This window comes from Larus michahellis, chromosome 3 (assembly GCF_964199755.1).
Source record: "Larus michahellis chromosome 3, bLarMic1.1, whole genome shotgun sequence".
NCBI lineage: Eukaryota > Metazoa > Chordata > Aves > Charadriiformes > Laridae > Larus > Larus michahellis.
Window position 1 is genome coordinate 33,685,907 of NC_133898.1, and position 24,417 is coordinate 33,710,323.

The 24,417-nt window shown below is 36.0% G+C and overlaps 1 protein-coding gene across 2 annotated transcripts in view; it reads right to left on the reverse strand.

The window, feature by feature from the left end:
• LRPPRC (leucine rich pentatricopeptide repeat containing) overlaps nucleotides 1-24,417 on the reverse strand; it is a 93,033-nt gene that overhangs the window by 8,989 nt on the left and 59,627 nt on the right. For both annotated transcript variants that reach the window (XM_074579590.1, XM_074579591.1), the window contains exons 26-34: nucleotides 19,235-19,303; nucleotides 18,881-18,971; nucleotides 15,404-15,546; nucleotides 15,205-15,292; nucleotides 11,200-11,323; nucleotides 7,420-7,508; nucleotides 3,842-4,046; nucleotides 1,530-1,669; nucleotides 1,253-1,368 (exon numbers count right to left, since the gene is read on the reverse strand). In XM_074579590.1, the coding sequence (XP_074435691.1) occupies nucleotides 1,253-1,368; nucleotides 1,530-1,669; nucleotides 3,842-4,046; nucleotides 7,420-7,508; nucleotides 11,200-11,323; nucleotides 15,205-15,292; nucleotides 15,404-15,546; nucleotides 18,881-18,971; nucleotides 19,235-19,303 (1,065 nt within the window). The remainder of the gene's footprint in view (nucleotides 1-1,252; nucleotides 1,369-1,529; nucleotides 1,670-3,841; nucleotides 4,047-7,419; nucleotides 7,509-11,199; nucleotides 11,324-15,204; nucleotides 15,293-15,403; nucleotides 15,547-18,880; nucleotides 18,972-19,234; nucleotides 19,304-24,417) is intronic.

Genomic DNA, 24,417 nt, shown 5'->3' on the forward strand with positions numbered 1-24,417 from the left:
GATTTCACTTAAAAATGCAAAACCCCCTATCTTCACAAGAGCAAGAAATTGTAACCGATTTTGATTCACTCATTCAATTTCATTCATTTCAAAGAGCAATCAAAAAAATCAGGAAAAGGAAAATATCGGGGCTTTTTTTTTGCATTTGTGCTGTTTCATGCTATATAGCAAGAGGTTTTATAGCAAAATTTTTGTCTCCTTTTAATTTAATACTCGATGAGCCAGTAAGCAAAGCAATAAACAAAGTAATATTCCAGAGCAGGGAATATACAAATAATACACCTCACACTGTAGCAGAAGTAACTAAACACATTTGCTGGTATGCATTCTTCTCAAAAAATGGTCTTGGAATAATCATAAAACATCTGATGGACGAAGCAGAGCTTTTTTTTCTTTAACAGCTTAAAATACTTAGGAACTGGTAAGTGAGTAGTATGCACTACCAGAAGATGGTAAGAGGCCTCAATGTGAGGCAGCAGCTTATGCACACAGAACAACCCGCGGAACCAGGGTGACTGTCGCCTGCTGGGACGAGCCTCCCTGAGGGAGCCTGTTTGTGCAGGCTGCCAGCGCCAGCTGGCGTCACCCCCACTTCATCCCACCTCTGGCTCGCCTGTGTCTTTAGCTCTGTACAAATGGCACGAAGGCAGTTGTCTCGTTCCTTGAAGATCGCTAACTCAGCTGGGACTGTGGCACAGAGACCAGCATTTGTCTTTTAACGCATCTGTGACACTCAAGTGAATAGAAAGCAAATTTGTCGCTTAATAAAGCTTGAATACAGCATATACAATATTATAGCAACCAATTGGAATAAGGTCCACAAGAAAAGTAAACGTTGCCTGCTTCTGGTTTGCAAACTGTACAGCTGTAAGATATTATGTTTACAGTACTTAAGAAATCATGTGAGAAGTTGCAAGGAAATGGTTTGCACGAAGCAACCGCTGCCCAGCAGAAAGCGTTAGAAGAATATTTGCTTTGGATGGAATTTCAAGCAATATACCAGTCTTCCTTTATTTTCTTCAGGTTGTTAGAAGACAAAAAAACCTTCTGACCCTGGCACCCACTACTACTATCAGTACTAGAGTTCTAGCCCATGGTTTAGAATAGTCTCAATTGTGCTACTGCTACTCACACTGAAACTCGAAAATACACTAGTGTGAGCCTATGTTATGCGCCACCTCTTTTTGACAATTTCTCAGTTAACCTTTGAAGAGCTCTACACATTTCTGTACCTCTCTTGTTATGTCATTACCTGTATCAGCGATCTGGCATCATCCACTCTGTCTGCACTGACATACTGAAGGAAAAGATCTGTGACAGGTCTGTAAATTCCAAACTGACTGGCCAGTCGTTCTGCCATCGCACCAACTGCAAAATGATGGGTACATAAGGAAAATCTTTGATTGAAAAGCCACTTTGTAAACTTCACAGGCATGATTTATGCTGACTGAGCAGGTTTTACATGTAATAGCTCTCTCATAACACCTCTGTCTAGTCAGAATATTTAAATATCATTGCAATTAACTTACATTTTTCCAAAGCTGGTTCTAATCCATCCTCAGACACCTTTCTTAACAAATAGGAAATATTTTTGACAGCTTGATCAGGATTCTGTGCACCAGAGATAAGCAGAGGCTCAAGGTATTCCACCGCAGCATCAAGGTCATTGCTAGGAAAAGAGATTGAACTGGCTTAGTTTTGGAACTCAAGATTTCTAAATCTAAAGAAGCAATTATATTGAAGTTTTTGTTTTCTACATTAAGGTTATATTTCCCAGGAATTGGTTAAGTACCTATGACTTTATTCAGATATTGTAAAAATGAAACCATTTATGACAGAATCGATAAATTAACCCATAAATAATTTTTTTTTTTATAACCTTTGACCTGTAACAAAGCTTAAGTAGTTTTGACACACTTTTTTCCTCATTAAGAAAGAAGAGTTCAGCTAGCTGCTTTAGGAAAATCTAGAAGGCAAAATCAGAACATTAAGGGAAGGTACCTGAATAATTAATACATGGAACTAAAGTATTTTTTTAATGCTATACAATTAATTATTTACCTGATTTTTCCCATGCCTGCCTTTTTGGATGCAAAAGACAATACTAAATGTCTTTTGGTCAGTACCTTTGTCTTAACATTTTTAATCTTACGGCTTAAGTATAGCAAATGCTAATAAAACAATGCAGGAAGTATTCAGCAAAGTGCAAGCTCTACTTCTAGCATTCTAAAAAGTTCAAATGACAACATCTCTTATCGGTCCTCTCTAAAAACTAATTTAATTGAAAAAGAAATCGGAGCATGATGAATGCTTTTAGGTGAAGCAGAAACGCAGCGTATTCGAAAGCTATGAAAAATGCTTTGAAAACTATATCAGAAACATGAATCTACCAATAAATGAACAGGTATTAAAAATACCTGTTAGAATCTGTTTTTTCATAGTTCTCAAGGTACAGTTTGCAAGATATATACGAATATATAAGGTGTATTTTATTTATGCTGCTGATAAGTCTTTTCATGCATCCAACCTAGTTTCAGCATGGAAAAAGTTGATGCTGCTTAACCTGTGCCAGCATACTGCATTATTTATTCTCGTCACCAATCTACATTTTAAGAACGTAGCATTACTTTTTTGCAAAACTTTTATGACATGGAAATATAGGAAAATATGCAGCTTATGAGACAAATCTTGCAATGTCTCTCCTGCTTGGAGTGCTTAACTTAGGCAAAAGTCAATGCGCTAGAACTGTGTGCCAAGGACCACTCAGATCTAAGTATTAGACAGATTGTTTTTCAGTGGCTGAAAACATAGTGAGCTCACTACTGGAACTGGCCTGCATGGTTCTCCTTCAATTCAAGTCCTCTTGCTGTTCCAAACACTTCAGTGACTATTCTCTCTGGCCTGGCATGCCTGAGGCGATCAGGTATCTGTTATGTATTACACAGTTCTCTACAGCTTTCCTGCCAAGTTAGACACAGGAGCTCTACCTGATGAAACTGGTTTGAAATAAAGTAACAGAATATGTAAGATTCCTGAAGACTGGATCCTGCAAAGCATATCTGAGAAGTCCATGGTATGCCCTTTCTCCCAGAAGTGCTTCCCCCATGCAGTTTTATACAAAGGATAAACTAGCGCAGCACCAAGGTATCAACTACAATGAAAATGCTAGGCAGAACGTGATAGTTGAATCAAAGGATACTCCAAGGGTGGGGATAATTATCATGATTGAAACTGTGGCCTAAAACAGCATAGCAACCGATTGTTTTATAATTCTGACCAAAAAAACCCAAAACCCAAAAAACTGCTCCACACACATAATATCTGTTTTTCACATTTTGAGGATAAACACAATAATATTTTGTCATTTCAACTACTGGAACTGGTAGCAGAATTTTGTTTCCAAGTAAGTATTATACATATGGGTATACGCATTATATGTATGGGTGCTAACTTCCAAGATTTTTTACATGTATATTGATGAAGTAATTCAATTTTACATTCAGATTTCATAGGGCTTTTGATCTAACACCAAGGAGAACAGTTTACATGAGGTGTAATACATTAGAATAAAAGTATCAAAGCTAAATTACACCACCAGAGAAGACCTTATGCTCTCCCCAACACTTTATAACTATCCCTGCATATCATTAAATGATTTTCAACCCCAAATGTGTTTGGGAAACGATACCAGAACAGAACTGAACAGCACACTGCACAACTCGACCAGAATTTTAACATCTAGGTCACTGTACGAATGGAAACAGAATGAAATGGATAACGCAAGTGATTTCCCACCACTCTGCATAAAAGAATTACATATGCCAGTCCTAGAAATACTTACTTCTTAGTATGAGCCAAAGCAATAGCATTAGCTATTAGTGAGGCAGATACACCAATTGATTTTGTGATGTCTTCCAGCATGTTTTTAAGTGCTTGCAGGTTCTTTAGGTCCCCTTTTTCTGCCAGAGCATGAGTGAGCGCAACAACTGCTGGTCTAGTAGGCAACAAGCCACTGTCAAGCATTCCTTTTAAAACAGCCACGGCATCTACCAATGGCAAAGAAATAAGGGAAAAGGAAATCAGATTTTAGTTCAGAAGGCAACCATGCTGCTGGTATCATTAACCCTACCCTTTTAAAAACACATAGAGAAAACAATTCTCTTGCTGAGCTTAAACCCCAAAACTGCTAGTGAATTATAACTTGAATATATACACACAAATAAAAAATTTCAATAGTAATTCAGGTTAAAAAGCTTTAATATTTGCTCAATAAAAAGTATTAAGATAACTTTAACATTTACTTGATTTATTTTAGTATCCAGCTCAAGGAAAGTAGCTGTGTCATAAATGACCTCCCTTTTGACCTTGAAGTCACAACCTTTTCAGCTTGTTTTTTCTACAAACTATAACCAGTTTTCTTTACTAAAAACCAAAAATGTTGCATATTTAAGAATAAATATAGTTTAAAAATGCAATTCAATATTAAAACTGCTGAAGTCTAGTATTCAGATTTGCCTTTTTAAGTGTAAACCAAAACTTTGTTTACTGACATTTAATTTTTAAATAAATGCATGGGACAAGTCTTCATATGAAAACAAAAAAACCCTCAAAACTGGACAATTACCTCAAGAACTCCTAAAATGACAGCAATTACCTATGTTAAAAACACACAAATCTCCAGCCCGTCTGCCACAAATTCCCTAAACCCACCGCAGATGCAGTCGCCCTCCTTTCCCTAACCAGAGTTCTTGTCAATTTACATTATACATGAGCAAACACACACAGAAAGACATGCCCCTCTGGTAAAAATCTCTTACTCCTTACCAGCACAGGCAGGAATATTCACAGATAATAATTATAATACCAATTGATAACACATCTAACATAATATACACCCACTTGAACTCCACAGCATTAACATTCCGATTCAATATATGCGAGTACTGCAGAAACCAAATATTACCTTTTACAAGAAAGGAAGAAAAAACATCCTGTATGCCTAACCTTCCTTCACAGCAAATTTTATTTTCTTTTATTTTTAGGGGGAAAAAAAGGAGCAATACATCAGGGGCAAGATTCATAGAATTTAAAAAGCAAACTTAAAACATATGCTAGGTTCAAATTTTCTCCTGACTGTAAGCGTGGCCCTCCCTTTAGCATGGCGCATGACCAGCCTTCTCAACAAGGACAGAGAAAGATCTGGAAGTTGCATGTGTGCAGCACTACTGAAAGAGATCACGTACTAGTAGCGTATTAGACAATTCTGCTGGTACCTTTTTATTTTCTTATGCAAAAGCACTCATTATTACTAATCTGAATTAATAATTTAATCCCTTGATTCTTCAGTGCTTAAAAGCAGGTAACTATGCACTTGTGAAAACCCACTGCTTATCTTTAAAAAGGCTTTCCCATAAATTCTGCAAATCCCACACTGTGAAACTCAAGTTCTGACTCAAGATAACCTGGGTTTTACCAAGTTCTTGCTGGAAGATATTAGAGCTCTTACGAGTATACTTCAGGACCTACAGAAAAACCTTTAGCTATACTACATTACACAGAAAAGAATGATGGTGAACTATATGAGGAAGTGATAAAGTCAGCAAGTTTTACACAAGTGAAAGCCATCACAGGATGCAGGTCAAATGGAGCTCACCACCAAAACACTGCAGAAAAACTGCGCCCAAAAATTTTTTGGGTAATCTATGAGCCTCAGAAAATGACAAGTATAGTTGAAATACTTAGTAGCTTGGCTTCAAGGCTTCATTTACAAAAAGAGAAGCAGTATCTTTCAAATTAAAACAGAAACAAGGATCAAGTCTGACTATTCAATTAAAACACCAAAGGAAAGTAAAGCCAGTTCAACGCACAAGATAAAGGAAAAAGTAATTTTGCAAACCAATGTAATCCCACAGACTTTTTGAGAAACTTTGTCTTGTGCAAAAAGAAGCATTTTTAAAGTACAGCAAGGGAGAGGGTTGATGTGGCAGAGAATTTAGTATGCTAGCCAAAAGGCAATCATGTAGTTAGCGCAAGAGATTGACAGAATACAGAAACGTCAGTGATGTTCTGAAGAAGGGAAGATTTTTGGTGTGTAATATTTGGGAAGAACTGGCAAAACTTTATGACACGCTGGACAAGAAAAAGCAGAAAATTCATTAGAAGAAAATCAGACAGGAATGTCAGGTGAAGGACTTGAAAGCTGCAAAAACTTTAGACTTGCTAAGAGCAAGAGAAGCAATTGCATTCACTGCAAATACTTCAGTCGATGACACCTGGCAATGACGTCAGACTGGAGACCGAATGGGGACGGAATTTGAAAGAAAACAAGTTTATAAGCTACAGGAAAGGGTACAAGTGAGAAGATGCATCTAAATGCTCATCTTGGAGTATTTTAATGTAGCTGATGTTACATGGGTAGGGGCTACTACAGCTATGCATAATGAAATGAACTAAAATTAACTGATGGCAGAATCAAAAAGGGATTTTCTGGCACGCCTTCTGGTATGAAAGTAAAACCCAGTTCAGTGTAACACATCTCCTTCGTAGGTAGCTGCTTTAACGCTTAAAGGTACTGATGAAAGTACGTATCAACACTGTACTTACACTTGCGCAGGGACAAAAGACACAGCACTGCGTGTAAAACTATGCGCTTGCAGAGTTTTCCTCTCTTGCAAGAGTTCTGCAGAACAACTTAATAAGTAAAATGTAATGCTGTGGAGCTGAACTCTAGGCTGCAAAACAACCAATGCTGAGAAGTAAAATAACACAACTACAAACTTTATCCACCATCTTGTTGGGTACCCTTACATACTCTTCAGCCACCATTTGCTTTTCTATCATCGTTGTTCCATTAAAAAGAAAACCAAACTGAATATTTTGTTACTGTTGGTATTGAGAACTATTAAAAAGTATTTGATTAAGTTTTTAAATCAATATTATAATCATTTAGCGCACAATCACGCACATTTAACAGTCAATTTAACTCATCTGGTATCTCACACAACCACCACAATATGCAAGAAACAACTGCTGGGAATTGTTTCAGATGCTCTAAAGTATGTTAATTTCCAAAGCAAAATGACTTGTGCTGTGAATTTTAACGCACTTGAAAGCCTGTACTTTCTCTCGTTCTGGAGCACAAATTTTGCATGTCTGAAGAGCTGTGATTCATCTTAAGAAAACCCATCTTGTGTTAAATGGAATGGAAACTGGACTAAGTGGTCAAATGACAAGTACATTCATATTCAAGCTGTATTATAAATGCATGTACAGTAATTTACGTCTCTCAGCTACCACAAAAGGCTCTTGATAAGCAGGTAATTTGCTAAATGGACTCCTTTATCCAAGTATTCGAAGGGCGTTACAAGAAAAATCTGCAGAGGCATTAATGTGACGTAAAGGTCAAGCATTGTGACATACCTTTCAAATAATCCCGCCTAACTTGCGATATGATGAGGAGGCTGCTGGCAGCACTGTTCAGTGTGAAGCCCTTGATGTGGGTCTCAGCACTAAAAGAAGCAGACATTTAGAAAGGAATTACTGACATGCTTCTGATACGATAATAAATGGTTGAGCACCAAGGTGAAATTATAAAAACTACTGTTCGTATGTTAAAAATATTGCTGCAAAATATCGACCTGGAGACAGCTTTTGTGTTATCCTGTCAATGGTTATAGAAGGATAATTTTTTTTTGCATTCTGACAGATGACAAAGTTGGAAGTGAGCAACAAAAGAAACAAAGTACAAGATTTTTTTTAAACAATCGGTTCAGATTCTTGAATGCTGACATATTAGATGACTAAAATAACTGCATGCCCTGCATTGTTCTGTTGTATCCTAAGCTGGATACTTTTTCTTCTTTTTTCAATAGTAACCATAATTATAAAATGTAAAACTATTCTTTCAGCAATAAAAATGAAACATTTATTTTCAGCACTGTATATTTTAAACATAAACTAAAGCATATTATGAACTAACACCATATCATTTGGTTGATTAATTTTCAAATTTCTGTCATCTAGATGTATACAGGTTTTAAAGAGAACATACTACATTTGCTGCCTTAGCCACGTTAAAATTGTATTTCGCTTATCAATTCTTTATCTCCTGTAATACAAAACTTCGTGTATCTATAGCAAAGAGAATCTTTACTTTAATAACACTGCTAAAGCTTTTTCTAACGCTCTGGAAATTAGTCAAGAGAGACTAACCAGCAATCACGTTGATCTTACACTACAAAATGTTCCCGCTCCTAAATGACATATAGCCTCATTTTTAATATATAAGGATAACTTTACAAATGTTCATTTCTAGATTACAAAATCTCTACACAGAAAAGGGGGGCATTGCCATTTACCATATCAGCAATCAAGATAAACCTCACTGATCATCTTGTGGCAAACAACTGAGCAGCCTACCTACTTGAACTTAGAGGCTGAGCGGATTGGGAGGTAAGCAGGGTCATTGCTAAATTATTCTCCCCAATCCCAAGAAAATCCTTCACATCACATACAATATGACTATCCTCTCAGTCACTTTCAGCCTCCCAGGCTCACAAATGCAGTCACTGGACTCGGGATTTTCTTACTCTCCCAACCAATCCTCTTAATCCCTGCCTAAGCACCCACTGCTCAGTTCCGCCTTTTTTTTTTTTCTCCCCGCTTTGTCCCATCTGTCAAAGCCCTTAAGTCAACAATTCATGCATGAGACTGTAAATTACATATAACAAAGGATTTACTTTCTCCAATCTTCCAATCTTTAGTGTGATTAAATAGATGTTAGCTACTATTACAGAACTAATCCATCATTCCAATACTCCTAAATTTCTATTTAAAACTTCTTGGACTAAATGCAGTAAATATTCTTCAAGACAGTGCCAGAAAGCAAAAGCAACTAGACTTGGGTTGACCAACAGATCAGTAACCTGGGTTGATTTGGTTTGGTTTTTTTTTTTTCCAAATGCAGAGTGCATTTTCCTTCTACCGCATCACTTTTCCGTGGAAGTTTCCCAGGGAAAACAGTTTTAAAATTATCTTTTAAAATAAAAAGATTGCTTATTTTGTTGCCTATGCTAATGCTCATAGGAAGGCTCTCTAAATATTATTTAAATTTCAAATTTGGCTTCAAGCAGAGTAAAAAGCAAAAGATGTTAGCTTATATAAACGAAGGTAGCTTTCCTGTATTTTATGAAAATATTAGGAGTTGCACAAGTTTCAGGCCACTGCACACATTCAGGCTTTGCAGGAATAATCTCTTTGTAATATGAGGTTGGAAAAATTGTCAAGCATGCAGAAATATGTGCAAAACACGCAGATTTGCTATTCCTCAACCACGGGTACACACACAACTGCTTTCTCTATTTCAGTGAATAATTTAAAACTTACAGACATTTGAAAATGCTTAATGTAAGCATCATTTTGTTACAAGAAAAAAGATACACAGATAAACACCGTGAACACTGCCAATATGAAGCATTTTCTGTCTTGATGCAACAGTGAGCTGTTACAGGCTGCTTAGAATGTCATTATTTGGCATTTCTATGCTACAAGATGGAGTATGAGAGTTCTGAAAAGCACAGGGGTTATTACGATGGTTGTCTTTGACCAGTGACCAAGAACAAAATCTCTTATTAAATCCTATTTTCTTTTTTTCCTAAATATCTCGAGGTGCAGAGGCTTAGTCGTTTAAAACGCATCTCCAACTTTTTTAGCCTTTAAAATTTTTTGTTAATTTTCCCCTGCATTTTCAATTTACATTCTAAAACAACTATCTAAAGTGGGAATTCTGAATGATCGTAATACTAGGAGCAAGCCACCACTTTTTTTCTGCTGTTCCAATCTGCAAATTACTGCTGATAACATGTAATACTTTGTGCATCTTCCTTACAAGTGTGTTTGAGTTGCAGAGCAGGGAAACAGTCAATGCATGTACAAATCTTCAGTAGAAAATTTCAAACTTCTTCCCTGAAGAATCTTTGAATAAAACTTTTGATACATGAATATTTTCTGTGACTGTTTAACAAACTACCTAAATTTCATCAACTTTCTTTGTACTTCTAAAACATCTCTTTTCCATCTTCTACTTACAAAGATTCATCAGTTACTTACATTTCAGGGAGCTTAATTTGATAAACTGTTTTAGTTTTTCCTTGATATAAGCCATAAATCCAGCAATCACTAACATTCCTTATCATGAAGCCCAGTTACTGAGATCTATTTGAAAAAACATCATTTGTTCTTCTGAATGCAGAACTCAAATACCTTTTCAATGAAAGACATTTCTTCAGTCTAAACACTTTTAAAGAAAACATGAAAACGATAAGCATCACCTTACACTACACACTGTTCCTGAACGTCAAAAACTAAAGATCATTAGATTTTTACAGTGCCCTATGCATCATGTGAGTTACCTACAGGCACTTTCAAATTCACTGTATTCAGTCAGAGAACAAACTTGACGACAACCACTGTTCTTGTTTTAGCTGAAGAAACCGAAAGACTTTAAATTTAAACTTAAATTTTTGTTCTTCTTACCTCTACATCGATGAGTAGTAACATTTTTACATTGAAGCCTATAATCTGACCAGAACACACATTACAAGCAATAATTAAAGCAAGTGGTGTACCATACAACTTGCTAAAGGTTAATTCGATTCTGGTGATTCTAATAACGCGTGACAGCAGGTTGGATTTATTTCAGAAGTGTAAGAGTTGGATCTAAGGTTTATGGTCGTCTCCTAGCCACTGGCATCGCAGTCAAATGTACCATTTTGCATTTGGCAGGCAGGCAGCTGCCGGGGAGTGTGGGTAGGGTAGGACAGCAGCAGGGACGGGCACTGAGGGGAAGGCTCACAGGCAGTGAAGTGAAGGAATCTTGTCTGTTTGGATATTGCTCTAAAGAGGAAGAGGCAGACTGCCAGAAGGGCAGACTTTCAGTTCTGATGCCAAGTACATTCGCTGAGATTGTTAGTTGAAATGAGTTATTAGCCACACATACTGTCATTCTAGTACCTTTTTTATACATGGCTTATCGCCCTATGAAACACTGCTGTATTTTTTACCATAACTCCTAATTATCAGTCATGACCTGTTTTCCCATTGAAAGATAAGGACTGACTTGAAAATGATCCAGAAATTAAAACACTCCCCTCCCTGCCGCCCCCCAACAATTAAAATCCCCCAAACACAGAAAAGCCTTACATGCGTTTCACTTCGATGGCTTCTTCAAGACAATTCTGTGTTAACAATGCTTTTATAAGGGTGTCGTAAGAACGATAGTGAAACCCATCCTTTCCTTGCATTTTCAGGAAAATATCATAGGCCTCTAAAAAAAAAAAGCCAAAACAAAATGTTATATTGCAATGATGTTGATCATAGAAAGAAATCACGTGCTGATTGAAAAGGTCCATCTTAAATCTATTTATCCTCTGCTTACATCTTTGAGCCCAAAGCTGTTGGTCACAGCTTGTTCAAAACTGCTTGTATACAACAATCAATTGACACATACCATCACAGAACAAAAAGTTTGCTACTGCTCTTTTTCTATATGCGGCTGTCGCTTAAATACCAACGCAGCTGGTTAGAAGGGGAAGACTCAGGATTTTTAAAGCAACACCTAATTCTGGGGTATATAGTTACAGTGTCTGGTGCATGATCACAACAGCGTTTAACAAATAATATAGGAGGTGATTCCAATATGGGGAGATCAAATTATTTGGCTACGACAAGATTTATACAAAACATACAATTTACAAATATACAGATATTTAACAAGTAAACTACGCTGCATTTGTTTGACTGATTAACAGTTTTATTTCATGCATTCACAATAACTGTCAGTGTATGAAAAGATGTTACCAAAAAGGGGAAAAAATGATAAGCACACTTTTCAGTCATTTATTTTTCTGAAACAAGATTATGCAGCTATAAACATGAAGCTAAGACTGCCATCCAGGCTGTAACATAAGCTAGAAAGCTGTGTTAAGAACCACAAATGATCTTTTCCATCTCAACTGTGATTAAATGTTTCATTTAATGAAAGTCAAAAAATAATCCATTTGCTAATTCAAATCACAGCCACAATAACCTTTAAAACTTTTTAGAAATAGTTGTACTATCACTACAAATTTCACAGCTTAAGTGTTAAGTTGTTTTCTTGTACTTTGAAAGTAAAGATGAAGACAACTCATTTGAATCTTACTGTCACAAGAAGCATTACACCAATAGCACTTATTACAGCATGCTGCAGAATTTTAAGATGGCTTTCCCCCAAACCAAAACTTTTGGTGTGACTTTTGGTTTGAATCTTAAACTTCTTCAACCAAAGAGTATACATAAAAAACCTCCTGAAATGTAGGCAAAAAAATGACTACGCATAAAAATTTACAAGACAAACTCTTACACTCAGTTAAAAATTAGAATTAACATTGCCATCCATAACCTACTTTGGAAGCTTGGAGCTACATTAAAAAAAAAAAAATATATATGAACAGACATAAAGGATAAGGATATCACAGTAAAAATTAAATCCACTTCTGTGTATGCGAGTTTCATGTATACAAGACAGACAGAGACATCAGAGAGATGGAGAAAGACTATGACTGACGTCTGACATTACAATAGGGATTGCAGTGTGAACCAAAAGACCAACAAAACGAAAGGTCTTGAAATCCTCCACCACATTTACTTACAGGTCTGAGGTTAAAGCTTGGCCTGTTGCAATGTGGTGAACTCTCTTGCCTGCTCAGATGCTGAACACTGGCATTCATAGAGTGTTCACACTTAAATTCAGTGAGAAAGACATTTTTCCCTTTGACTTTCCTGAAATCTGAGGTACCAGTAAACTAGCAATCACATTCAGCAAGAAAAAATCCCCTTTCACTGTTATAATCTATTACAAGTGGTAACTAATTATTTACAAAAACATAGTTGAGTGGCAATAGGTTTGCTCTTTCTGCTTGTCAAACTCTTGTTTAAATTATATTTTTTAAAGCCAAAAAATCCTTATCCTTGGAGACTCCTACAAAAGCTCTGCTGTCTTTAGACCAAATCAGGATTTCCCCCCGTATTTGAATATTGCTTTCCATTGGTTGGGTACCAAAATGGACCTTGCCACCAGCGGACATGTCAAGCGTACGTGACCATCAATGATCATAGTCCACAAAATATAAGATTTATCTCTACAAGGAAATATATTTAAATCTTTTCCATAATGACTAGTTCAATGAAGAACTAAAGATCTTCGTATCAGTTTTGTTTTCCTGTTCTAGGATGTTTTATTGTGTATGTCAGTCCTGACCTCAGAATGATTATTCAGATTATTTTCTTAACTTTATTTTGCATCAGTGCAAGTAGCACGTTTGAAATATTCCTAAATGAGTCTCGAACTGAGACATATGCCTGATCATGTATTATCAGCTTATTACTTCTTCAGATGGCATCTAAAATTACTCAAGTATATTAGCATTCAAAAGATAAAGTTCTTGGTTTCAAAATCATATTGTGTTATACTAGCTATTTCAAGTAGAAAGATTTGTTTGAAAAGTGACAACTTGCCAAGAAAGTCTCAGTTCTCAAGACAGTCAAATTTGTTTCAGCAATTGCAACTGTTTGGGATATGTGTAACGTGATCCCCTAGAGTCAGGTTCTCACGCTGACGAATCAAGATAGAAATGAAAATATGACTTTGCATAAATCAAGCACTTCAGAGAATAGATTTTCAAAGCACCTCCATGTCAGAGCTGATAAGTTCATGAAATTAGTTACATAACTAGATTAAGTTAATATTTTTCCTATCAAAAAGCTGATGTTGGTAAAAAGTTATATTCTGCCCTATTACATTCACGTCAAAATTACATTATGCTGTTATATAAAGTGACAATTTTGTGTTAAAAAAAACCCACTATAAAAACCTAAAAGAACTAATTCCCAACAAGAGAGGAACTGTTTACCAACATTTCCCTTTTCCCCCTTAACTCCCAGTAGCTCTAGACCACCCCCTCTAAAATACAAGATTATGCAGGAATAATTTACTGATAAATTCAATATCAAATATCGTCACAGACTGTTAACAGTTACATTTTATATTTTTGTTTTAAAGTTGTCTCCCTGCAAGGTTCAAGGCATATTTCATTTCCTCCTGCTCTCCACTTGATAGCGCGTATGATATCAAAGGCACAGGACACTTCTTTAGGAATAACATTATAAAATGTATTCCATTAATTTTGCCTGGTTTTCAGTGAAAAACATTTCTGCATTTCCCATATTTTCTTTTGATCCCCGAAATTTACCAGCATGAAAAATTTCCTGAAAACATTAATTTTAATGTCTGCCATAATATGCACGACTCTTAAATTTGCGACATAACAGAAGATTGCACTCCCTATATACAGAATACCCAGACTCCAGATTTCTAATCAGTGCTTCTGTGAATGAATAACTCTATAGGGTCATCTCACTAACAACGGAAGTTAACTGTAAATGACTGACAGATTCTTCTTTTAAAAACTCAAAGCTTAAAACTTTGTGTGTTCAACCTGTTAAATACACTGATAACACTCAGAAAAAAATAACTAGGTATCTTGTATTTATAAATCTTCCTCACTCAACAAAATTAATTTTTTAAACCTATTTAATTCTACATTTTTATCTGCTTTCAAAAATCTCTGAACAATTTCTTTCAATAGTTAATTGCCTTCCCATAAACATGTCCCAGCTATTTCACTTGATATTATTCTTTCTTCTCACTACACTTCTCATGTCTCACACCATAAAACTTGCAACCAAACAGCTAGATTTTCTGGGAACCATAAAAATGGTATTTTTAGCATCAATCCTGTACATAAATTTAGTTTCTGGTGTTTAATGGCTACATTTGAAAGTCTAGAACATGATGTTAACCCAACAGGATAAAGTGAACTACAGACCAGCAGTACTTCAGTAATTCTAAAACTGTCAACTTCACCATAGACTGGCTTTCAGACACGCGTTTAAAAGTCAGCATTTCTGATTACATTTTAAATATTTTAGCATATCTTTCTCATATCAGCTTATGAAGCAGAATATAGGCAGGTAACACTGTCATGTACCTTTCCTAACATACTAGTAAACCAACAAAAAGCAGCAGCAAGCATCAGTTGCTCTGCAGTTAATCAAAATCTTCAAATTAATGCTGAAGGGGTAAAGAAAGCAGTGTTTTCAGTTTACCTTTTGCATTGTTTTTCTTGCAAAGCATCCTTATTTTTCTTTCTTCCACACTAGAAGCACTTAAACTACTGGTATCTTCATGTCTAACCTTTAAAACAAATAAACTTATTTAAGTTACTATAATGCTATCTGTTAACATTTTTCAATGGAAATAAATGTATTCAAAAGTATTGTTAGCTAGGAAAGAAACTCCAATTACCTTAGGTACCTCAAACGGAACAACCTGACCATTTTTCTCAAGTATATCAGCCAGTAGGATTAATGTTTTTTCACGAGGAACAACATTTTCTTCTTGAATTTTAGTCCAAACAGCTTCAGCCTTTCCCCAGTCACCGTTGTTCTCTGAAACAAGAGCCATATCTTCAGATAAAAGCACATTTAGAGTATATATAAATATCTAAAGTGATTCAAAAGAGGTATCTTTGGAAAATAATTCATCAATTAATCATGTACTTCTGCTTCATATGATCATCAACTTGAAAAGTTCTAACTCCTTTTAATATCACAGAGGACACCAGAAGATGCAAACAGGAAAAAAAAAAGGATCATATGAATTTTCAAATGAATGAGAATTCAACTCAAAAATATTGCAGAAGTTCCTCCTAGCTCTTAAGTTCTAATATTCTTGATTGTTAGCTGTAAAAATAATTACAAACATTTATAAATTATGACAAAACACAAACACTCTAAGGTACCACTTTTAACTTGTATTCTGAACAACTTGAAATTAAAACCTCTGGTTATGTAGCTACTGAGTTAGAGCACCTACATCCAAGAAGTTGACCACTTTCAAGTCAAAGAAGTGTTCTAGGCTCTTGCCAAGAGAAAATAAATGGCTAACAAACTCACAGAATAATTCAACTGCTTTCAACAAGAATAGCAATTATATATGTACCACTGTACAAAACCACAACCAAATAGAAAGCTGAACTTTGTGAAAGAAAACCGTTAATTACTATTTAACTACATAGAACAGGTGGTTTGCAATGTCTCCTATCATAAGTCATCAGAACAGCATCAATTTCTGGTTGTAGGTCCTACTCACAGCTACCTAACCCTAACATCTGCTAGCTGTAAATCTGTTTGTTCCACGGTTTAATTCAGAATCCCAGAAATGAAGAGACGCAAGGTAAGAAGGCAGGGTCAGAAGGCAGATGATGGAATGAACTGTTCACAGGGCAATATCTCAGCCTGCAACAGCAGCTGTTCAGCTCTTCTTCCACTGTTCAGTTAAGGAACTTCAGCACTTCTGTAGACTCTACTGGACCAAGTCATAACACAAGGAGAAGCTGGAGCAATCACCTGGAAGCACTTGAATATTCTCTAGAACTGTTACAAAGTTGGCATTTCAAAGCAGTATATACTGATTTGCAAACAGTATTGCAATGTAATACTGAGCATTACAGTGCAATGTTCTCTTCTTTACAGGGCCAGCATCAGTTTAGCAAAACACGTGGATGTGTTAACTATGCTGGTTCAAGATCCAAGCCCACTTTCAACAAGGTTCTGGCATCACTTCAGCTTTTTAGAAAGAGGCAGCAAACTTGCTGACTACCATAAGTCAAATAAAATGATTGGTTTTATTGACTAAATACTGCATATAACATTTTAATGCAGACTATTATGGCAGCTAACAGAGCAGGACAGAGAATGTCTTAACACTTTTTTGTGTTTATCCCTGTGTTTGACACTCATGAGGCCACATCTAGAGTACTGTGTCCAGTTTTGGGCTCCATGACTATAAAAGATGCTGGCAACCGGAGCAAGCTCAGCCAATCGAGACAGACACGAGGCCAGTGCAGATGAAGAGAGGAAGTCAAAGATGATGAGTTTTGGGCAGCCTGGAGAAATGCTGGCTAACAGGGGATCTAATCGCGGTCTTTAATTACGTGACAGTTACAGAGAAGAGCGAGTCAGTCTCTCCTTGGAAGTGTCAGCAAAGGACAAAAGGTGATGGTTAAAAGTTGCAGGAATGGAATATCTGAGGATGATCAAACCCTGGAACAGGTTGCCCAGGGAGGGAGGTTGATTTCCAGCACTGGAGGCACTCAAAACTTTACTAGACAAGGCCATGATATGATCTAACTTTGAAGCTGTCCTAGCTCTGGGAAAGGGCGACGCCTGAAACTCCTGAGGCTCTCTCCAGTATAAATTATTGATTCTACAAAACCAAATGTGTTGTTTTCAACATTTGTGATCACAGCTTGGATTAGAAGGTAGATTCTTTTTTAATATGGTTAAAATAGATCTGAAGTTATGGCTTAGTTGCACAGTGACAACTCTCTACTGTGTTTGTGCATGGGGCAGCTTTGATAGATAATCTACAATGGTTGAAAGCAGGAATGCGCATGGTTTTTGTCTTTTATGGTGACAGAAACCCACAAACGTTTTCCACTTCTTTGAATAGATGGAATTGGTTTTGTCTTTTGAAAGAAGACTGAAGATTTTGCATGACAGAACTGGATAAATTGTATCTTCTTGGATCCTCTTGCTAGCAGGCACACTGTCAGACTTAGTCACTGCCAGAGGTGAACAGGATGAGTGGAGAAACAGGAAGACTCTCTCCCCGTTGAGACAAGATTGCTTTTCAGGCCTGCTTGATTTTTGATGATGAAACAGTAAGTGCAAAGCCAGAATTGGGCAACACTACAGTTCAGTTTTGAAGCTTTCTGAGGCTGTTCAGGAAATGGAAAGCAACAGAGTTCTCAAGGGGTCTTTGGTAATTTTTTTTTTGTGTGTGGAAGTACTCATCTCTTCTGCCTGTGATAAGTGCAATGCGGAAGAAGCCCCTTTTATTACCATATGAAAAGAAAAAGAGCGTTCAAATAGTATTTTATTTAGCATTAAAACATCACTAGTTCTAGTCAACCAAAAATATACATGAGGAACAGCCTAAAATTACTTCGAGATCTAATGCAAGTTTTCCCTTGCTCAAATATATCAAATTGCTGTAATGGCTCATTAATATATATACACTTTAACAAAGTACATAGCAATCCCTGTAATGCTTTTTTTAATGTCCCAATTTATTATTTAGTGCTCTATATCCAATCTTAACACAAAATGTTTTTCCAAGACTTTAAAATAACTGGAACTAAAGTTTCCAGAATTTTTATTATGTATAATGCAGTATGATATACTGAATAACAAAACCAACAAAGACTGAAAAATACAGAAAAGAAGAAATGAAAAACACTATGCATACAACATACGCTAAGTCTGTAGCATAGAAATGAACTTTCAATTTTAAAAACTGTTCCATTCCTGTAAATGATGCAAAAGTTAGGTTGTGGCTGGTGAAGAATTGATAGATTTTTAAAAAATGCAACTTTCAGAACCATATCCAATTACAGGAGACTCCAGATCTTCAACAGTTACAAAGATATAACAAATGAGCAGTTTTTCTTCTTTAAGCATATTAAAACCAAAACCAGAGTAAACTTTCAAATTAGGATACAAGATGTGGATTGGAAGACTTGTACTGTATCAGTTCTATGTAAGTGTTGAGGTCTGCAGGTAAAAAACCTGTACTCCCTCCCCGGCAAGATGCCTCAGAAACGGTATCCAGGCTAACTGCATATCAGGATAAAACTCCTCTCCAAATAAGGGTTATGTCCTACCTCCAATCACAAAGGGAAACAGATTACAACATGAAAAAGATCACAAGCTCACTTACCACACAACTGAAGCAGGTAGTAGTACATCTCATCTCTATCACATTCAAATAGATTTTGAGTTAATTCTACCAAGTGTTCCAAAGTCTCCATCTTTAAAAAGAAAGAACAACCGAGTTTTACCTCAGCCGAACAATTATTTTTCTATATATGTGCACTTACATGCTGTGTGCATTCAGCTAAAATAATGTTTCTGTTTAAGTATAGACCAGCTTTTACACAGAGCATTAAGTTCACCTCATCAGCCTGTCACACGTCCTTTCACAAACATAAAAATCAAGCAATGAAATATTTCAAAACAGTTTTTCTTGGAATATAATACCAGTTACATAGAAGACATCATACGAGCCACATACCTGATTGCTTGATATACACTTTTTTGCAAACCACTGCAACCTTCCAGAGTGTGCCCTCAAGCCAGGAGTCTGTAAAATATTTCCACAAGAAGAGACACATTACTTAGAACATATTACATAGAACATTCTAAGGAAAAGGAAACATATACATGTACTTGTAACAAAAGCTCATAGCTTTTGTTTGTTTTTTGAAATGTGAACAAGACTACAAGCTCACAAATAATCAAGTTACATTGAAATTATGAGACTTAAAAATTGCAGTCACTTTATTCAAGACATCTTCCTTTTTGGTTGAACACTGCCGAGAGAGTTGATACCCTTGGTAATCATTTTTGTTACTCACGGTAAAGAATTACACCAAATGTTTCCAAACTTTCTTCATGTTCATATTCAACACCCACTGCAATGTCTTAGCAACTAGAAAACCATGCCTGTCAACCACACCACCACCATTTGGTACCCCTTATCTGCTAACATTAGCCATTTTATTACGACTATTAGTACCTAAAAACAATAGTGTGTTTAAGTATAAAACACTAGTGTGTTTAGATATTGACTTCTCTTGCTCAGTAAAAAACCAGGAATTTATAGAGCAGTAACTGTTACAATTGCGATATGCTGCCAATGCAGATGCCAGATATACTGTATGTAAAGGCAATTCCTGTTCCAGAACAGAGCAAAGGCTTACTCTTAAGTGTGTGTACCTGGAGGAACTGATGTATAACAGTTAACATGCCATAGTTCTGTTCTTAATTTTCCCAGGTTTGATGAGCCTTTGTTTATTCATTCCTTTGTTGTTTCAAGCGGACTACAGATACAGAATACACATCTTCAAAAACATTTCAGTCTACTGAAACTACTAGACTACCACATAGCACCTTCTCAGCACCACAGGCAATAATCAAAATATCTGTTTGATCACTTAAATAAATTCTTAAACAAACATAGGAAAATTCAAAGTTCTTAAAAGAAACGTTACGGGTATGCCAGTACTTATGTCTGATGTATCTAAAAATACGATACAAAAAACCTGCGTGCAAAGCATCCATTATTTTCACCTCTTACCCTTCTCTCCCACCGAGTACTTGAATTTACTTTGCTTATACTCTCCTGTTTTAGCACAAGGATCATTTACAGACAGGACTCTGCTTTCATTTCAGGTGTTCAGATTCACATTACTACAGCTCAAAAGTGATTCTGAGGAAGTGTCTGTTCATCCCTACAGAGAAACGTGTGTTTTGACTCTTGAAGGCTTCTAGCTGTTAATATTATATGTCTCTACTGTTAAAACGTGAAGGGCAACTTCCAAAATTTAAACCCCACTCTGCATAAAAAAGGTAGTTTGAACAAAAAGCTGTGAGAAGTATTGAGCCTCAGTTCCAAAACAGTGGAAGCAATTACCACTGTAAAAGTCAATTTACCTTCTGTGTTTTTAACACAGATAATTTCCTTTTCCTGTATTCTCCAAGTGCAGAATTATTAGCATTACATCTTTCTGAAATAATTGATCATACACCAGAAAACCAGCACACAAAACTTCAGTCAAAGCCATTAAAATTTGCTAAACATATAGGAAACAGTGTTCTGCAGAGTAAATGTTAGGCCATATAATCCTTCCAATCATTCAAACCATTTTATGCAATCATTGTAAGGTTTTTAAAAAACAGGATGTTAACCTCACAGTTCTTCAACATGGAGCATCTTCTCCATGTACTTAATTGTACTGTAAAAACTCTCTCAAACCAAGAGATTACAGAAAAATAGTGGCTTCTCAAGTATGCAGAAGTGGTACATATAAACACAGTTTTGCTTTCCAGGTTACTTGCTTTTTTCCCAATTATTTTTTTTTTTCCCCCCACAATTATTTATGTTTACAGGTACCTGTTCAGTGCTTTTTTAAGAGCCACCCAGCAGTTTCACATAAAATATGCTGAAAACTAAGTCAAGAATTAACATCTTACACAATAGGCTCTTGAAAATGAAAAAGAAAAAAAAAAGTATGTTGCCTGCATTTGTAGCTAATCCTCTTTAGGACATGGTAAAATTCAAATGCTGAATTCACTTACAACTTCCAATATCATTGCTGATCCGAATGCCAATGAACTCAACAGCTCCAAAGCTACAAACTTTTTATAGTAAATCCTTTCCTGTTCAGAAATGATTGATGTGTCTGTCACTACAAGGACAGCTGAGTTATACAACAGATATCCTTGTGTTTCATTTTGAAATTGAGAAGTGTTTTCACATACTGCAGGTCTCAATCATCAAAAGAACATCTAGGTCAGATTAACTAAATCTCCAGGGCTTGCCCGATAGTCCATATTTGTAGCTTATCCCTTACCATCTTAGGGAATTTTAAACATTGCATTTAGCAGGAGGCAGACTTTCTACAATACAGCAGACTAAAATACAGAAGAAAAAAAAATTAAGTAAAAACCTGTTACTCTAATTACTCTTCCCAAATTCCCATTTACTGTTTTGATTTTGCTTGTTTCAACGGACTGAAAAAAAAAAAACCCAACCCAAAACTATTATTGAGTCTTAGTGTTTTATTTTGTTGTGTTTTTTAAAATTTGTTAAGACATTCACTGCTTTAAAGAATGAAACAACTATTGAGAGTCTCAAATAATTCAATACAGCATATAAACTAAACATAAAGGTTTTCTGGCTTTTATGTTCTCTCGGAATACAAAACAGTTGTACTGTACCAAACCAAAGGTTCATCTAGCTTGTTACCCTCTCCCTAACAGTGCCTATAGGAGAATATAAAATGACAGAAAACCCAGCAATACTTCCCCATCAGTGCTCTTTTACTCTCCAACTACTTGAGGTTCAGTGGGTCACACTGCTTCGAGCATGTGATTTCTCTTCCATGAGCTTTTCTGGTTGTCCCTGGAACTCCGTAAGTTTTATCATTCATAAGATCTTTTTGCAAAGGGTTGCCTGAACTACCGTCTGCAGAAAACAAACAAAATACCATTACTTTTTGTTTGTTTTCAGTCTAACTTCTACTACCTCCATTTGGAGCCCCTGGGTTTTGTATTGGAAGACAATGCACAATTGATTTATCTTTATCCTCTCAATTTCATATTAATTTAATGAGTGATGTATATATAATAATTCCCTGTTTCACTGTTTCTTCTCCAGACTAAGCAGAACTCACCTTAGTCATACCTCCTCTGGAAACCATTCCATACTTTTGATCACATTTGTTACTATCTTTGAGGGCCAACATACAACCCTACACCAATTTACTCATGCATTCACACGCAGAAAGGAAAACTAACCAGAAAATGTCCAACATCTTCAGAAGAACTCTTGCCAAGCAGCACTCAAAAATCATGTGAGTGCAACAATCCTAACACACTGAAAGCATTTGATTTGTTCTCCTCCTTCCTACAGCCAATCACTTCAGACAGGTGATTGAAGGGGTCTAATCACCAGGAGAATCTTTTCTGTATGAACATTTTTGGTTGAGCTAATTTATACCTATTACAGCTGAAAGAAAACAGATTGTCTGGGCAAATACTGACCTGTCAGAGAGGAATCCATTCGATGTTTTTCCAGATTTTTAGATAATGATAGAAATATTAAAGTGTTGTTTACAATAGTGTTCTGTAATTGTTACAGCTAACAGACCAATACTATTTTTTTACTTAAAAAAAAAAAGTTAAGTAATTTACAGAACACATATCGAAAATATTATTTACTTCTCTCTACTTGCCTAAAGCAACCTTTTTCTCTTAAAACACAGAACTTGCTTACAGAGAAAAAACACAAAAAAACAACACACAGACCAGAAACCCTGTGATATCGTTCAAAGAGAGGACTTTCAGAAAAATAAGAGTTTAAAGTGTCCCAAAACAGTACCACTTTCGCTACAGCTGGTTTAAGATGCATAATTATTTAAAAGCCAGCAGAATTATTTTTCATTTAGCACATACATGACATGAGATAGATTACTCTTTTGTTTTAACCTTCCAACACTGCACTTCCACAAACTATTACTGTGCACTGGCTGGCGAAATAATTGTTACATATTCTGGACAACTTATTCTAGCCTTTCACGGTATTAGAATTTCACCAATTCTAATCATTCGAGTTTAATTCTGCCCTCGTTAAGTGGGCTCGTTAAACACTTAACCTCGTTAAGTGTTTTCTTCTAAATCCTTACATTTTCTTCCCCAAATTCAATCTTTTCTTAGGGAAACAGTTTCTTAGGGAAACAGTCCTACTATAATTACCAATCTGAACATATTGGAAAGAAACAGCCAAATTTTGTTAGCGCCATCCATGCTCCACTTTCTGATGGTATTTTTTGGACAGGTAGATCCATTCGTTCCTCTCTTTGCAGCTGAAAAAGCCAGTAATAATAAGAGACAGCTAATGCTGCTAAAGGAAGAAGAATGTTTCATGATGAGTTACATCAACAGCCATAACAGACTTATGCTACCAGTACCAGAACCAGTTACTGAGATTTAGATGCCAAAGCAATGTCTTGCAAGAAAATGCCTTACTTCTCCAAAGAGACAGCCTTGAACAGACAGCTATAAGAACTGATGTATGTCATTTCTAACAACGCGCTCTAACATAAGCATCAGTGAAAACAGAACATTTGATGGGAAGTTCTTAATTTAAAGACAGATTTTTCCCTGATTCCACAAAAACGTCTATGAAAATCTCACAAATTCCATGCAGCTTCAATGAAGCCTGGGATATTTTTGCACGGCAGCTTACTTGAACAAAGTTTTTTACAACATGAACACTGTTTGCTATGCTCTTATCTTCCCCTATGTTAAAACTTTTGGCAGACGTCCTCACTTCTACTATGCAGTAGGTGTGCTGTTGAATCAGAAAGTTACAAGAATAGGCAGATATAAAGTTTTTGTACCTTACACAGCCCTCTAAGTCTAGTTGATAGATGAGATGGGTAAAATTATCTTACACCTCTCTTTTGTCTCTTATTAAATACCCTTTTATCTTCAAATAGCAATGCATGAGTTTAAAAAAATACTAAAACATTTATATTAATATTGTTTAAAATAATCTTAATTCTCTTCATATGTATGAAACAAGTATACCACTTTGCTGTATTTCTTACATTATAATGTTTATAGCATAATGTAAGTGAAGTACCATAGGGGGATATAAAGAAAATACAGAAGACTGCTTTGATTAATGGC